The 16958-nt window shown below is 33.8% G+C and overlaps 3 protein-coding genes across 6 annotated transcripts; all 3 read left to right on the top strand.

Moving 5' to 3' along the window:
* Window positions 1-472: 472 nt before the first annotated feature.
* On the top strand, window positions 473-3857 carry LOC100813618 (probable prolyl 4-hydroxylase 9). Of its 2 annotated transcripts, none has more exons than XM_003555238.5 (8): window positions 473-768; window positions 981-1097; window positions 1848-2005; window positions 2529-2631; window positions 2725-2820; window positions 3068-3133; window positions 3225-3347; window positions 3539-3857. In XM_003555238.5, exons 1-8 carry the CDS (start codon window positions 658-660, stop codon window positions 3635-3637), a joined length of 873 nt encoding a protein of 290 aa, XP_003555286.1. In that variant the 5' UTR covers window positions 473-657; the 3' UTR covers window positions 3638-3857. The 2 variants fall into 2 exon arrangements, with proteins under 2 accessions (XP_003555286.1, XP_014627826.1); XM_014772340.3 differs by having other exon boundaries at window positions 3282-3347.
* A 1903-nt stretch (window positions 3858-5760) lies between these two features.
* On the top strand, window positions 5761-10893 carry LOC100814153 (protein FAR-RED IMPAIRED RESPONSE 1). Of its 3 annotated transcripts, none has more exons than XM_006605933.4 (8): window positions 5761-6165; window positions 7085-9222; window positions 9316-9372; window positions 9544-9612; window positions 9704-9772; window positions 9869-9937; window positions 10044-10094; window positions 10193-10893. In XM_006605933.4, the coding sequence occupies exons 2-8, from the start codon at window positions 7159-7161 to the stop codon at window positions 10238-10240; spliced, it is 2427 nt and encodes an 808-aa protein (XP_006605996.1). In that variant the 5' UTR covers window positions 5761-6165; window positions 7085-7158; the 3' UTR covers window positions 10241-10893. The 3 variants fall into 3 exon arrangements, with proteins under 3 accessions (XP_006605996.1, XP_006605993.1, XP_006605994.1); XM_006605930.4 differs by having other exon boundaries at window positions 5764-6165; window positions 9701-9772; XM_006605931.4 differs by having other exon boundaries at window positions 5764-6165; window positions 7118-9222; window positions 9701-9772.
* Window positions 10894-12633: 1740 nt separating this feature from the next.
* Window positions 12634-16445, top strand: LOC100814684 (uncharacterized). The gene is made up of 5 exons (XM_003555240.5): window positions 12634-12865; window positions 13620-13769; window positions 13856-14028; window positions 14196-16110; window positions 16288-16445. The coding sequence occupies exons 1-5, from the start codon at window positions 12764-12766 to the stop codon at window positions 16342-16344; spliced, it is 2397 nt and encodes a 798-aa protein (XP_003555288.2). The 5' UTR covers window positions 12634-12763; the 3' UTR covers window positions 16345-16445.
* The last annotated feature ends 513 nt before the right edge of the window (window positions 16446-16958 follow it).

Here is a 16958-nt window from a genome sequence, read left to right on the forward strand (position 1 = left end):
AGTCTATCATTTATAGAAATGTATTAGATGAGATTTTTTTTACAAGAAAATCATTTAAGTATTTTATTTATGAAAATAAGTATTTTACATGACATATTTTGATAAACAAATGAGCAACATTGAGTCAATTTACTTTTAAAAACTTAAAATAAACATTATTAGTTAGATATAAAGGACATTACATACCGAAACACGGTCGATTACAAATAAAAGACATTACATACCGAAACACGGACAATTACAAAATATGGACATATTTTGCGGCGAGAATTCAAAGTTTTGTTCATTAATAAGGATTTTTAGTTTAGTTGAGTACATTGTGTGTTGTTATAAATTTTATATATTTGATTTATATGGATTAAAAAAGCTTTTCAATAAAAAAAAAAACTTTGTTCAACAGTCATCACATTGAAAAAAAAGTAACAATTTAATGGCTGGACACGCTTGAAACATAGCAAAACAAAAAGCTCCCGGCATTGCTGCATTTGGTGATAAGTTCCGTAGAAACAGAGACCTGCTACCAAAACCCAAAAGCCAAAATCTTTGATATTATTCACTTCCCATATCGGTTGTTGCAGAATAGCTTGGCGGAGAAACACCATAGAGAGAAAGTAAACAAAAAAAAAGGTTGCATTGTTTTTTCTCTAACAAGAAACAATGAAAGGCAAAGTGAGGCGCTCTAAACTGAAGTTGGGTGTACCTACATTCTTCTTCCTTTGCGCCCTTTTCTTCTTTGTTGGCTTCTTTGTATCTCCGCTCCTCTTTCAGGTTTCTAAATTGCTTCCTTTCTTGGTTCTTGCACTTTCATTGATCGAGCTCATTAAACGAATTTGAGATATAAGATTGACTTGGTGGTTGAAGGGAAAAAGGGGAGGGAGAGGTTTGAGTTCGAATCTCTCCCACTAACATTCTAACAAAAACTAGCAACTAACATTTTTTGATAGAAAAAAAAAAAACTCATTAGAAATGAATGATTGCAGGATTTGGGTGATGTGGGACCACGGTCTAGAATACTCCAAGAATCAGTGAAGAAAGCATATGAACCTCTTGAGCATGGTGAATCCGGGGAACCCTTTCTTAACTCAATCCCATTTCAGGTGAATTCTCTCTCTCTTTCTTTCTTTTTTTCTTTCCTGTGGGGTTGGATCAATGAGTTTTAATTGGGTACAAATCTTATGTTTATTATCTGATGACTCAAATGTGGTCATATTTACTTGGATTAAGGTATTGATGATCCTAGAGTAATGCTTAATTTGGTATGATGTGAATCTTTCACTCAGATATGGATACAAAATTCATCTTTGAATTTAACTGATGCATGGTATTTCATAATTCATATTTTTTTGTTGGATAAAATTTGGTCATTAATAGTTGATATTTTTGGGTTGTCATTAGTATCCTTTGTTTGTCAATTGTCCTGCTTCAGTGATATCATTAACAATTTAACAGTAACTCATTGGTTGTTGGAGGACCGGGATCACATATCATGCACTTCTTTTGGGGAAGGTTGAGTATTTTTTATTTATTTTTTAAATCTCTAATGCAAATAGGAAGATATGTTCATTGTTGTCCAACATGGGATCTTATAAGTTTGCAAATGTTAAGAGATATTGGCTCTGTGGAATATGATTTGCAATTGCTGGGTACTTGGCGTGAGCAAGAACCAATAAAAGTAGATACATTTGATTAATTAACTCATGTAGCATTGGTTTAAAAATGGATAGCATCGGGTTGAAATGAAGACTCCAAATAGGAATTGTAGTTTTTTAGTTAGTACTTAATAGTACTACATAAGTACATATGATTTATCCTTCATTTGTTTCAGTTTGATCCCGTTCTTTTTGCAGATTTTAAGTTGGAGACCACGAGCGGTTTACTTTCCAAACTTCACTAGTGTGGAAGTATGCCAACAAATAATTGAAATGGCAAAGCCAAAACTTGAACCATCAAAACTGGCTTTGCGGAAAGGAGAAACCGCTGAGAGCACAAAAGACACTAGAACAAGGTACTAATGAGCAATGTCTCTTGTGTAACATACTGGACTTTCGGACCTCTCACAGTAAGAAAAAAGGTTAGATTACGGTGTCACATGATGGGTTTCACCTCACATTTTTACAAAATGAATCAATGCGTGTTTAGATTTACTTAGAATCATCCAGAATCACGTTGAAATACAAGCTAATGTGATTTTAGGTAATATTCACATATTTAGTTACATATCGAGGAATTGATTTTGAGTAGAGTTAATGTTGAGTTAAAGAAACTTAAGGTAACTTTTGCGCTAGGTAAAAAAAATTATATTGAAATTTACTATCAACTTGCTTTTAGAATAAAAATATCAAAACATAAATCTAATTATTTCAAAATGAATTTTGCAAACGTTCACTCAGACATACGCTCAGTTTTTTTATTTTAAAAGATAGAAGAGATGTTGCATATGTAAGAGCATATAGTGATTGACGGTGATCGAGAGCCATTTGTGCTGCTGTCATATATGAAGTTCAATGCTAATTTTAAGCTGGCAACAGTTCAGGTACATTCATCAGCGCATCAGAAGACAAATCTGGCATCTTAGACTTCGTTGAGAGGAAAATTGCTAAAGTTACAATGATTCCAAGGACCCATGGGGAAGTATGTCTCTTTTTTAGTTATCTATTATGACCTTCTACCACAGTGTAAGTGTTCATGTATTAGTAAAGCGGGAATGCTGTCACTATTTTGCAGAAATTCAATATATTGAAGTATGAGGTTGCCCAGAAATATGATTCTCATTATGATGCGTTCAACCCAGATGAATACGGCACTGTTGAGAGCCAAAGGGTATTTTAAATTATTAATAAGTACAAATTATCAAACACTTTCTTTGTATATTTTACTAGGAATATGCAAGTAGCATAGTTTAATAAAATTTACCATGTCATTTCAACATTTCCTTTGTATGCAAGATCTCTGTATGATAAGTTTTCATTCAAAATGCTTCATTTGGAACCAATTTGTGGAACTTGTTTAGTAGTTTTGTCTGGATGTTTCATTGTTTTCTTAGTGTCTTTGCTTGTTTATCGTGCAGATTGCTTCCTTCTTGTTATACCTATCAAATGTAGAAGCAGGAGGAGAAACAATGTTCCCTTATGAGGTAGATTAGGGAATTTACTGTCTTTTGTCTGATACTTTACATCGTGAATCTTGATGCGTGTAAGTAGTCATTTAAGTATTCCAATTTGCAGGGTGGTTTGAATATTGATAAGGGTTATTATGATTACAAAAAATGTATTGGTTTGAAGGTGAAGCCACGACAGGGCGATGGACTTTTATTTTATTCATTGTTACCAAACGGGAAAATTGATAAGGTAATCTTTCAGTTTCAAATATATTTGCCATTCCTTTTACGGTGAACATGGATAGAGAAATTTTCAGTTAAGCTAAAGGGAAATAAAATGCATGCAAAAACTTAGAAAAATGTAACATTCAGAACTTGGTTCAAAGTGATCATTTTTGGAACAAGTCATTTTGTTTGTCACCCCACTTAATATTTCTGCAGACTTCTCTTCATGGAAGTTGTCCAGTGATTAAGGGGGAGAAATGGGTCGCAACGAAGTGGATTGATGATAGAGAGCAACACCACTTGCTTTCTTTATAAGGAGTCTTCAATTATGTGATCATATTTATGCATAATGAAGATATGCTGCCTTTGTATATATATCCAAATAGGCTGCAAGTTTTCAATGTTATGAAAACTTATATACGCTCAAATGACCAAGCTGGCAGGACCTGCTCAAGAGGGTCCAAGTCCTTACTTTAGGCGTACCAAAAAATAAGTTTTTTGTTATTAATATATGTATATTAAGCATATGTACTATCAAAGACCACGACTAAGTGATAGCACTCCACGCTGTTACGTGTGAAATCCTATGGCCACAAATATTTTTTTCCGTTGTTTTACTCTCTCACACCTACATATTAATTGTTACGATCCATTGCAATAATTTAATAAATGATTTTGTTCCAAAATGGTCAAAAAAACTGAAAAATTAATTTTAAATAAAATATGAATAATTTCATTAAATATTTTATTAGCTTAAAAAAAATCTAATTTCGAAGTTTGTCTTACGCCTTCCAATATGTTGAGCTAGCCCTACAAGCTCGTGTCTTTTTTTTATTTTTACAGTACCCCAAATTAGGTGTTAGTGAATCATTACACGCAAATTAGGTGTTTCCTCATATTTAATACATTATGTTTCCATGTTCATTAACCAAAGATCCCCTCATTTAAACATAGTTTTATTAGTCGTGCAAGGCCAACGATCTATGTTTGTCCTATTAGTAAAATATAGCACATCCAACATCAAATGTACATGAATAAGCATTGTTCACAAATCACAATCATGATATAAATCCTATTGTCCATGCCTAGAATTAGGGGCGGGGAATAGGCCAAGTCAGACTTTAAAAAGTCTGAACCTAGTCTACGATTAATTTTTAAGGCCTGAGTCTGACCTATATAGTCTATCAAAGACTTTTATTTTGGCTCGGTCTGGTCCTTTTAAAAGCCTAGCCTGACCTGGTAGCTTATTTAAAAGTCTATTTAAAAGTCTTCTTCACATTAAATCTTTAATATTTCTAGTTGTTTTTACCAAAAAAAAAATGACACACCTTTTGTAATAGGCTAAACACAAAATGTTAATTACCTCTATCAAAAAGGAACTATTAAGAGAAATAAGAAAACTAATAAAAATAATGAGAAATATAAAGCAACACCTCACTCACACCTTTTAATTAAAATTTTACTTAATTATAAGACTGGAATATGCTAGTTTAAAAAAAATAATATAAGTGTATATATCCTGTAGGCTGACCTAACCTATTCTCACCCCTACCTAAATCAAAAGATTTACTCAATCCAATGCAATTATTGGTTAATCAAACTAATAAAAGCATTAACGTAAATAGATAAACAAATCAAAATTCGTTTATTGAAGTACTAAATACGTGACGACATCTAAAGGGTTTGTTCTCTCAAAAAAAATCTAAAGGGTTTGTTAATAAAGAATTTAGAGCCGATAAAAATTAAAAAACAAGACAATTCTCGATCAAAAGATACAATGACATTATGAAAAAATTAAATAAAAAAAAAATAAGAATATCCAGTTGAAGGATCTTCAATTTTCATCAATGGCTAGTTTCCAAATAACATCACATGTCAAAATGTTTTTTTTAATATCTATTTTCCAAATAAAAATCACATTACTACAAACTCATTTTTTGAAAATCAATTCTATTAGCACATGTTCAAACATGCGCGGAATTGGATAAAATTAGGCTTATATCTTTTACAATTCAGGTGAATGTTAGAATGAAGCAACACAGTTATTTATCTAATAATTTTTGTAACACAAAATGCTTATATCATTTCATTAATAAGCAAAACATTAATACAATAAAAAACAACATCAAAGAAATATGGATTAACATACCATTTAGATGTCCTAAGAAGATTATGAGTGACTCAATTTGCTTGTTTAGGGATAAAACTCAAAGGTGCTTTATCTAATAATTCTTAAGCACTTCCCATTTCTAGAGTCAACATACACTTTATAAGTTTTAGTTTATTTTAAAGTTTTATACAAAATTTAAAATTAAATAGAAATATATTCTCTTAAAACTATTTACGAAATAAAAAAACACTATTGTGCTTCAATATTCATTAAACTATTTTTTAAAGTACCTTGTTTTGTTCTTAAAAATAAAATTGGTTTAAGTATTATTAATAGAGATAAATGAAGGAGAGTGGATGGAGGATAAAAGGTGAGTGAACTAAACGCAATGTCGTGCAGAGTGGGGTATGAAGTCGTAGGAGAAATTAGTATACATCTTATGAAGGGAACGTCTGTCACGCGCTACGTCGTCGTACGGAGGATAAATGAAGAGTAAAGGACGCGTGTGGGGATTGAAGGCAAAATAAAAAAATAAAAAAAAAATAAAAGAAAAAGAGGAAGTATGAATAAGACGCGCCGCGAGTGCAGAGTTAGATAGGAGCGAGTGAGCCAAGCGAGTCGAGTTGTTCTTCGATCCCATCCATAATTGAAATGTTTCCCCCAATTTTCCAAACCCTAGCTTTCCCACTCGCGCTTTTCCCCACTCGCGCCTCGTGATCTCCCGCCCTTGAAGGTTTTCTTCCCTCCCTTTCTTCAATTTTCTGCGATTTTTTGTAGCAACTAAATATTCATTATGCTCCGTGAATGTTGAGAAAGTGAACCTACTTGCTGAAACACCATGTGGGTTTTATAATTCTATCCACCTCAAACACATTTGTCACGTAAAGGTTTTAAATTCACTGGGAAATAAAAATACTTGTACTCTAAGAAAAGGAGCGCCAGTATTTTTAGGACCCAAAACTTAGAAACTTTAGTAAAATTAGTAGTTACTATGAAACTCTACTTACTCAAAGCTTCGTTTGTTTTTCGTTGAATCATCATTTTGGGTACACTGATCAACAAGTTTTTAAGTTTACCCTCAGCAGTATCAAGCTACTTCTTTGAGCTAATTTCATAAGGCTGCGTGTTTTCTTAATATTTACTGTTAGAGTGGCTCTCTTTTAGATTGCTTGCTTAGTAGTGGATTTTTGTATAATTGACTTGTTTCGACATTTTGTTCTCTGATACCAACTGGGTAGAGTCTAGCAGAAAGGACTAGTGCCCCACAGTTTGGTGAACAAGGTTCGAATATTTGTTGGGAGAGATATCTTCATTAAGTGCATGACAGTGCCTCAAACATAATTGTTTCCAAAGGATTATACTTGTTCTCTGATTTAGCACACTTTTTGGTTGGGCTGCCCAGATTTGGAAACATCTATAACCCTTGTATTTCTTAATTGTCTGAAGTCAATTGTTATTGGATAACATCAGTCCTTGAATTGGGGGCTGTCTAACTTTATGAGAGCTATCCCAAGTTACTCTACAATTTTGTGTTACATTTTTAAATTGCAAGGTGTGCACTTTATTTTTTCTTCATGAATCAATATTTGGTTGACTACATTTGACTGTTGCACTTATTAGAGACTTTCGTTTGTTGTATTTTTCGGTGACAGGTTGCTCATGAAGTGCAATTTATATTGTAGCAGGTATTCAGAAAGCAGTGCATAGTGGTGCAGTGAGTGGAAATATGGGTGATGCACTAAATGAAGTGCAGCACATGGGTGGTGCACCTGCTGCTTCTCCCAAGAGGGACATTACATTGCTTGAGGGAGACAAAGATTTTGAGCTGCACAATGGCATTGAATTTGAATCCCATGAAGCAGCATATTCATTTTATCAGGAATATGCCAAATCTATGGGATTCACCACTTCAATAAAAAACAGCAGACGCTCAAAGAAAACAAAAGAATTTATTGATGCCAAGTTTGCATGCTCTAGGTATGGAGTTACACCTGAGTCTGACAGTGGCAGCAGTCGAAGACCTAGTGTAAAGAAAACAGATTGCAAAGCTTGCATGCATGTGAAGAGAAAGCCAGATGGAAAGTGGATCATTCATGAGTTTATAAAGGAACATAATCATGAACTTGTACCAGCTCTGGCATATCATTTTCGGATTCATAGAAATATGAAATTAGCTGAAAAGAATAATATTGATATCTTGCATGCTGTTAGTGAACGAACCAGAAAGATGTATGTTGAAATGTCTAGGCAATCTAGCAGCTGTCAAAACATTGGGTCTTTCTTGGGTGACATAAACTATCAGTTTGACAGAGGCCAGTATTTGGCTTTGGATGAGGGAGATGCCCAAGTTATGCTTGAGTATTTTAAGCATGTACAAAAGGAGAGTCCCAACTTCTTCTATTCTATAGATTTAAATGAAGAGCAGCGCTTAAGAAATCTATTTTGGATTGATGCAAAAAGTATCAATGATTATCTCAGCTTTAACGATGTAGTTTCATTTGATACCACTTACATAAAGAGCAATGACAAGCTTCCATTTGCACCTTTTGTTGGAGTGAACCACCACTCTCAACCTATATTGCTTGGATGTGCATTGCTTGCAGATGAGACTAAACCAACATTTGTTTGGTTAATGAAGACATGGCTTAGAGCTATGGGTGGGCAAGCTCCCAAAGTTATAATCACTGATCAAGACAAAGCCTTGAAGACTGCAATTGAAGAAGTCTTTCCAAATGTCCGGCATTGTTTTTCTCTTTGGCACATACTGGAGAGCATACCTGAAAATCTCTCTTTTGTGATAAAAAAGCATCAGAACTTCTTGCCAAAATTTAACAAGTGCATTTTTAAATCATGGACAGATGAACAGTTTGACATGAGATGGTGGAAAATGGTCAGTATATGTGAACTGCAAGATGATCTATGGTTTCAGTCACTGTATGAGGACCGGAAAAAATGGGTGCCAACTTACATGGGGGATGCCTTTTTAGCTGGAATGTCTACACCTCAGCGCTCTGAAAGTATGAACTTTTTCTTTGACAAATATATTCATAAGAAAATTACCCTTAAAGAGTTTGTGAAACAATATGGGATAATTCTTCAGAATAGGTATGACGAGGAAGCCATTGCAGATTTTGATACATTGCACAAACAGCCAGCACTTAAATCTCCTTCACCTTGGGAAAAACAAATGTCAACAGTTTATACACATGCAATATTTAAGAAATTTCAAGTTGAAGTTTTGGGTGTAGCTGGCTGTCAATCTAGGATAGAGGCTGGAGATGGCACTATTGCAAAATTTATAGTTCAAGATTACGAGAAGGATGAAGAGTTTTTGGTAACTTGGAATGAGTTGAGCTCAGAGGTCTCTTGCTTTTGTCGATTGTTTGAATATAAAGGTTTCCTTTGCAGGCATGCATTGAGTGTTCTCCAACGTTGTGGTTGTTCTTGTGTTCCATCCCATTATATCTTGAAGAGGTGGACCAAAGATGCCAAAATTAAGGAATTGATGGCAGATAGGACGAGAAGGACACAAACTAGGGTACAACGTTATAATGACTTGTGTAAACGAGCTATTGATTTGAGTGAAAAAGGATCGTTATCTGAAGAGAGTTACAATGTTGTTTTTCGTACACTTGTCGATGCCTTGAAGAACTGTGTACTTGTGAATAATTCTAATAACAATGGTGCAGAAACTAGCAGCAATGCCTATGGCCTTCGTGAAGCAGAAGAAAATCAGGTTCCTCTTGCTTTGAAACCAAATAAAAAGAGGAATGCAGCCAGGAAAAGAAAGGTACGTTCTAAGTTTTGTGGTTGATCTACTTATTTGTTAAGTTATTTGGCTTTTATTAAAATCAGGAAACTGATTTGAACATCTCTTTTATAGGGACAATTAGAGCAGGATGTTATACTTGTTGATGCTCAAGATAGCCTGCAGCAAATGGTTTGTGTTATCTCTGTTTCAATCCTGTTATATTTTACTTTTTACAAAACCAGAATGGATTTAATACCTTGAGAATTGCATCACTATTTTCATGAATATCTACTGCATTATATCAAGACTGGAAAGTTCTATAGCCTATGCTTCCTGTAACTTGTGCTTTCATTCTTTTAGGATAATCTTAGCACAGATGCAATAACCCTTAATGGATATTATGGTACCCAGCAGAATGTGCAAGGACTGGTATGCTATACATGTCGACAGATAAATGCTTACATATATCCTGTATTTTAAGAGTCAATGCATTGCTTAATAATGTTGGTTTTTGTAGCAGGTACAGTTGAACTTAATGGAGCCACCTCAGGATGGTTACTATGTTAATCAACACAGCATGCAAGGCCTGGTAAATTGTCCTAATCATGATTATAATTAGCATATATGATTGTGTTAAATAACAGTATTGGAACAGGATTATAAATTGATATCGGTATCTTTTTAGGGTCCATTGAATTCTATGGGTCCAAGCCATGATGGGTTTTTTGGAACACAGCAAGGCATTCATGGGCTGGTAGAGTAGTTTTAACTTTTTCTTTTCCTATGAAATGTTGTGAAGTCAGATTACTTAACTAACTTTAACATGATGAAACTTTGCTAATTTATGTTGGATCACGTAGGGAGGGCAGTTGGAATTTCGTCGAGCAACTACTTTTGGATATAGCCTTCAGGTTTGTGAATGAAATGGGCCATATACTAGCATATGAACTTGGAATAAAAGAATTTATGCTTGGTTTTTACTCTCTTCAGCACATAACCTTGTTTGCAGGATGAACCTGATCCCCAGTTTCATGGCAACAGTTCGAGAAATACTTAGAAGTTCTCCTCTCTGATATGGTAGTTTCCTTAGAGGCTGTCAAGTTTTGTTTACCTCACATCTTGACAACATTTCACCTTCCTATACTGTACATGGAAGTTGTCTGCCCATTGCAATCTAGGTTAGGTATGTGAGCTCCAAAGTCTGTCTCCACTTGCCTTGCTTTCGTTGTGGTGAACTTCAAAATGAATTTATATGAATGAGTCAAAAACTATCTTGCTTTCTGCGTTGTCCTTTGTTTCTGGTGGCATAAAAATTGGGAATTAACTGTTCCCAAATTGTAGTGATAGAATGCCACCAAACCTGTGCTAGTATGCTGAGAAAGAAGATATTCAGTTTCACACATGTGAGATGCAGAAGTTGTGCTTGTGATCGGAACAAATACAAGAACACCACTTTTCATGGTAATTATAGGAGGTGTTCATTGGAACGATTTGTATAATCGGGTATACGTTTAGATAGTGAAACAGATGGAGCGAACTTTTATACAATAGCTGATTAGATTTCCGGCTAGAAGTCTAATGCCATCACAGATCCTTTTCTGAAGATCATTCTAACTGTTGTAGTATTCATGTTGTATTTATAGTTGTGGCATATTAGTGTTAAAGTTTCTTTAACTGATTCATGTTAATATGATTTCTGGTTTGGAGGGATTTCGTGTAGTTTAGCTGAAATGTGTACCTATAATTACAATAGAGGAGTGGTGCAATGCGTTATTCAGCTTAAATAAGAGTTTAATTTTTATACATTGTCTATATTAATAATAAAATAAAAAGAATATCCACTTTTAGTGTACATGATTCAGTAGACAAGTTTACCCCTGCATTACTTTTTAAACTACAATAACTACCATTTTGTTTTTTGTCACCCTTATTTCGTCATTTGACCTCCCGATGATTCTTTCTTCTTTTTTTTTCTTCCTTTTTTATTTAAAAAATAGATTCCCCTAGTTAGTATAAAAGATATTATACTGTCAATCAATTAGAATTTATATTAAGAATGTTTTTTAGGTATAACAAAAGTCAATGTAGTGTAATTTTTTAAAATTCATTGTGAAATTAGGAACAAAAGTTGGCTCAATGAACTCTAATTCACCTTATCGTTCATTTAATTGAGTTTAATGATATAGGATGAATTTATTTAAACTTTTTAAAAAAAATCAACTTTAAAATAAGTTTTTTTTTATATATAAATAGATAGGATTTTCTTCTAAATAAAATAGAATTATTTATTTTTAGTAATAAAAATTAAATAAACTTATCAGAAAATTATAAAAATATTTATTTTATTTTGAAAATAAAAATATTTATATTAAAAAATTAAGCTTCAAGAAACTAACTCATAATGCGTTGCACAGGTATATCCATAAATATATCTGTGTTACATAAATATGATTAAAAAACTCACCCAAAAAAAGTTTGTTAGAACTATCAAATACGCTATGCGTTACATAGATGTATCCGTAAATATAAGTAAAATGCAAAAAAAATATAAATTTAAAATATAGTTAAGGAAATATTGTTTTATTAGTAATAAAAATATCTATTAAAATATACAAATGATTAGAAAAATTATTTTAAAAATTTAATTAATAGAATCTCATTTTAATTATGATTTGTTAATGTTTTTATATTTAATATTATTTGAAGAAATTTAAATGTTAATTAAAATAGTTATATAAATATTTTTTATTTGATAATTAATTAAGAAAAATATATATTAATTTTTTTATTCATAAGAATCGAACAAATGTATTAGAAAATTTAATAACTCATTCACACATGTTGTTCAATTAATGTTAAACTTCTCAGTAAAAAAATTAATTTAATATAAAAGTTATAGAATTTGTATCACGAGTTTTTTTTCATTTTCATAAAATAAACAAATAATATCGGAGGGAAACGTTACACTTAATTATCGTTCAAGCAAAGATGTGACACAATAATTGAGTAATACTACCTGCATATCTTTTAAAACTACCAAATATTGCAGCAAGTTGCCACGAATTTATTTGTAATAATGATATAAAAAATTCAGTTCAACGTTGGGTACATTTATTTCTGTTTCAAAACTAGAATAAAATAAATGCAATTATTTCTTTTCTTTTGAAGTTTCCTACAACTATCAATTAGTTTTTCCGTGTTTAGCTAAATTTATAAAAATAAAGTTTATAAAATAGAAAATAATATATAATTAAAGTCATTTATACCATATAAAAATATCGCATAATATAATTCATGAATATAATTACCAAATTAATTAAATATAAATATATTGAAATATTTGTAAAAGAAATAAGGAGAAATAGTTAATAATTTAAATATCCGTTACAAGGTCCGGCAACGGCTAGTTTCAAGGTACCATTTTCGCAACTAAAAGGAGGGTTTCACTCCACGAAAACCAAACGGTACATTATCTTACTCTTTGTTTTGTTGAATCTGAAACTGAGAAGTTCTCTGAATCTGAGACTGAGACTGAGACTAAACAAACACTAAACAGATATTGTTCAAGAGTTCGGTGACGATGGATGTTGCGTGCAACTCTGGGTCAGATAATCGCTCCCCCGTTGCCTCTGCTTCTCCTCTTCAATCTCCTACCGCCTCCGTCAATTCCAAGATCGGAAAGGCAAGCATTTTTTTTTTATTTCCAATCGTTTTTTGCCCTCAATTTCGATATTCAAATCGTTTGCCGTTTGTTTATAAAATTTTCTGCAATCCTTGTTTACTGATTCAAAACCCTAACCTGGTGAGCCACTGATCCACTACTTCTTCTGTATCCGAAACCCTAATTATTGACGAAAACTAGGAATAGAGAAGGTCTTGTTGGTCGTAGAATTACTCAAGATCCAAGCAGAAACTTGCAATTTAGACTCAAAAAATTCGAGAGATGAGTGCTGTTTTAGATGTGGTCTTAATCAGGAGTTTCTCTTATCCAGTTTAGAATCATGTTTTGGAATTAGGATAGTTAAGATGTGATAAGGATGTGACAGAACGAACCCCAGGGTCTGACAATATCTTGCGAATTCATGTAAAAATAACAATTGCATTAACCAGGATTCACGTTGTATCATCCAAAATCACGTTGAAATGTCAGCTAACGTGATTTTGGATAGCACAACATGATTCTGGATAGCTGGGAGAAGTCAATTGTTAAAGAGAAGTAACACTACCATGGAATAATTTGAGAAGTACAAGCAGCAATCATCAAATAATTTGAGAGTTCAGGCTGATTATGATATTATTATCTTCAAGAGTTTTACCAAATAATTTTTTCTATGCTTTGCAGTTCTATTTATTTATTATTTATCTAGTTGTTCTGTAAATAAATTGTTTGGCTGAATCTATAACAATTCTGTGCTTTCTTTTATTCAATGATGCAGAATAAATTGACCAAGGATTCTACATCAAGTGCTCTTAACAAGTTCAAATCACAAATTAGAAAGCCTCCTCGTCGTAAAACCTCTCCTATTAACTGGTTCCCACGTAAAAAAGGGGATACCTATATGAATAGGAAAATTAAGATGCTTCAGGTTTTGCCATACACACATATGTTTGTCACTAGTATTTAGTTGATTACTTCTGAATTCCAATGCTAACACACATTCGACCTTTTCAGGAAGTAGATGGTATGAATTTGACGCTTGATCAGACTCTTGGCAGTTCTAACCCACATTACTCAAGAGTGCTGAGAGAGAAAATGGCAGCTAGAGAAGCGGCACATAAGGCAATCGAGGCTAGAAGAGCAGCATTAGTGGAAGCCTCTTGGTGTCGTATTTTACGTGCTGCCAGGTAATGTTTTCCGCAAACAACTGTACTTGGCATTGTTGATTTCTAATTGTGTAATGGATTTTACATGCTTCCAGGTAAATTTTTCTGCAAACAACAACAACTATGCTTGGTGGCATTGTTGATTTCTAATTGTGTTTTATATTCGTCTTTCATATTGGTGTTTTCAGGATTCCCGGTGATGATGCAGAGGCCCAACTCTTAAAGGCAGAAAAAAGTGCAGTAGAAGCTTTTGAGACAGCCCAGGCTATGGGTGTTATTATGTTTGACTTGCCAAATTGCCCTAAGAAGCATTGTCAAATAGAGACATCCTCTGTTAATGGAGAAGGATCATCTACCCATACTGTTACTGCATCTTTTGAAACTGCCTTTGAGGTGGACAGAGAAGTAGCTGCTGCAGTCAAAACTGCATTTATTAGACTTGCAAACTGCCATTCATTTAGTAAAGGTGAATTCAAAGAACTGCTAAGAAAAATTAGTGAAAATCCTGATACAGATGAAAGTAATCTGGACTTGTCTGAGTTCTCTTCAGGGTATGAATCCGAGTCTGGGTCAGAGCTTGATTCAGTCTCTCAGAAGAGTGACTTAAACTGCCAAGACTTAGATTCCAAAATATCATTTCTTGGGGTAAGTCAGAGGAAAAACAGGAGGAGTCAGTCTCTTGAAAACAGAATAAAACTTGTGGATATGATGATTGAGAGGTTAAAATGTTTGCAAGAAGATGAACTCTCTTCTCTTGCCACTATAGTTGCAACTTATGGTTTGAACGCTGCCTTGGCTGAAGTACAGAATTCCAAACCGCACAATCCAGGCTCTGCTATTGAGTATTCATCCTCTTCAGCAACTAATTTTCCATCTAGAAGAATGTCATCATTGGGATTGGGAAAATCAGCCTTGGATGTGATGAGAAAGAAGCAGGATGAGCCAGAACTGCCAAGCCTCGATAAGTTTTTAGTTAAGCACATGACAAAACTTGAAAGAGAGGTTTGGGAAGCTAAAAAAGCCCGAAAGAATGAGACAGAATCAGTCAGGGATAGCTCTCGTAAATCTGTTGATGAAACTCCACCGGAGATGGTACCTGATTTGGGAAGTATTCTAGTGAAGAATTATTCAAAATTAGAGAAAGACATCAAGGAGGCAAAAATTAAGTCAGGAAAGGAAACACCAGCAGTTCCAAGAGGCATGCCAAACAGTCAAAAGGATCACATAGAAGTACCAAGCTTAGATAAGGTCTTAGTGAAACATGTCTCAAGACTAGAAAAGGAAGTTCAAGAAGCAAAAAACAGAACAATCAAGGAGAACAGAAGCTTGAAGAAAAAAGCTGATCTAGATACAACAGGTGGACTGGACTCAACTTTCTATTCTGATGAAGAAGCATTAGACAGGAAAGAAAACATAAATTCAAATACAGAGATCAATTCGGGGGAAAGCAAAGATGATGGGCTGGAGAAAATACTAATAAAGCCAGTGCACAGATTAGAAAGAGAGAAGCTGCATGCCCAGTCACTGGGAAGCCATGTTGAAAACTATAAACAAAGAATGAATCATGGAGCAACCAATGTTGCGGATTGTGAGAGCTTGGATAAAGTTTTAGTAAAGCACGTCTCTAGGCTGGAGAAGGAGAAAATGAGGATCAATTCGGGGGAAGAATGGGGCCCAGTTAAGAGAAGTCCCAGAAACATCCATTCGGAAACAAATGAAGGTGGCCTGGACCAAGTGTTGGTTAAACATAAATCCAGACTTGAGCGAGAAAAGATGGTTGCTGCTCAGCAGCCAGAGAACTCAGTTAGTCTTTCAACAACTCGTCGTGAAGCAAGGGAGAAAGAGTTGCAAAAAACTTGGGGAGGACTGAGCTTAGGAAACATTCATTTGGAAACAAATGAAGCTGGTCTGGATCAAGTGTTGGTTAAACATAAATCCAGACTTGAGCAAGAAAAGATGGTTGTTGCTCAGCAGCCAGATAACTCAGTTAGTTTTTCAATGACTCGCCGTGAAGCAAGGGAGAGAGAGTTGCAAGAAGCTTGGGGAGGACAGGGCTTAGGAAACTCCATTAAACCTTGTCTCTCTAAGCTTGAACGAGAAAAGGTCTGTCTTATATCGCATGTCTGATTTACCTTTTAGAACTACAAAAGCTTTTGCCAAGACTTGAACACAATAAATTTTTACTCTCGTATTGCTTTCATAATTTTTCTCTTTTAAATTGAAGTTGCAAAAAGTTATTGACACTGCTCAATATGCTATGCTTGGTTTTCTTTTATCTAGGCTGCCTGGATTAAAGCTGAAGAGGAGGAAAGGAAGCAAGCAAAGAAAGCAATTTGATTGTAATTTTCCGTACAATTCATTCATTCATCCTTTGTTGATAAAAATGTGCTTACATATATCGATTACAATGTAATAACATTGGCTTCTTGATTGTACTTCAGCTTCTGATGAATTTGCTTCCATATTATTATACTGGCCTGGGCCAATCTCATAGTCATCGGTTTATTTATGCCCTTTTTTGTTTGATTTTGTCTGTCCTCTGAATTGACAGAGCAATCAACACAATGTTATTAGAAAAAATCAGCAACTTCGTCGATATAACTGCATAAATGTTATTATAAAGAATTTTTATTTTCTCCCAAATTTTCAAATATTAAAAGGAAAGACAAAAAGAGGAGGAAAGATATTTTAACTCCTCCCTTCATTTTTTCTCTTTGTTCTATTCAATTCAATTCACTGTTAGCTAAATTAAATGCACTTTATATTATATATGCACACATTTTATTGCTTATCACTTATACTTATAATCTATTCCTCTCATTTTTATTTATGCATTTAAATTTAAATGGAGCGATTTTTTTTTTAAATGTTAGAACTTTTAATATTTGATGGAAAACAGAAAATAAGAAAGAGCTAACAAGAAGACAGTTAAAAAGATTCAAATGATTATG

The sequence above is a fragment of the Glycine max genome, chromosome 20 (genome assembly GCF_000004515.6).
Source record: "Glycine max cultivar Williams 82 chromosome 20, Glycine_max_v4.0, whole genome shotgun sequence".
NCBI lineage: Eukaryota > Viridiplantae > Streptophyta > Magnoliopsida > Fabales > Fabaceae > Glycine > Glycine max.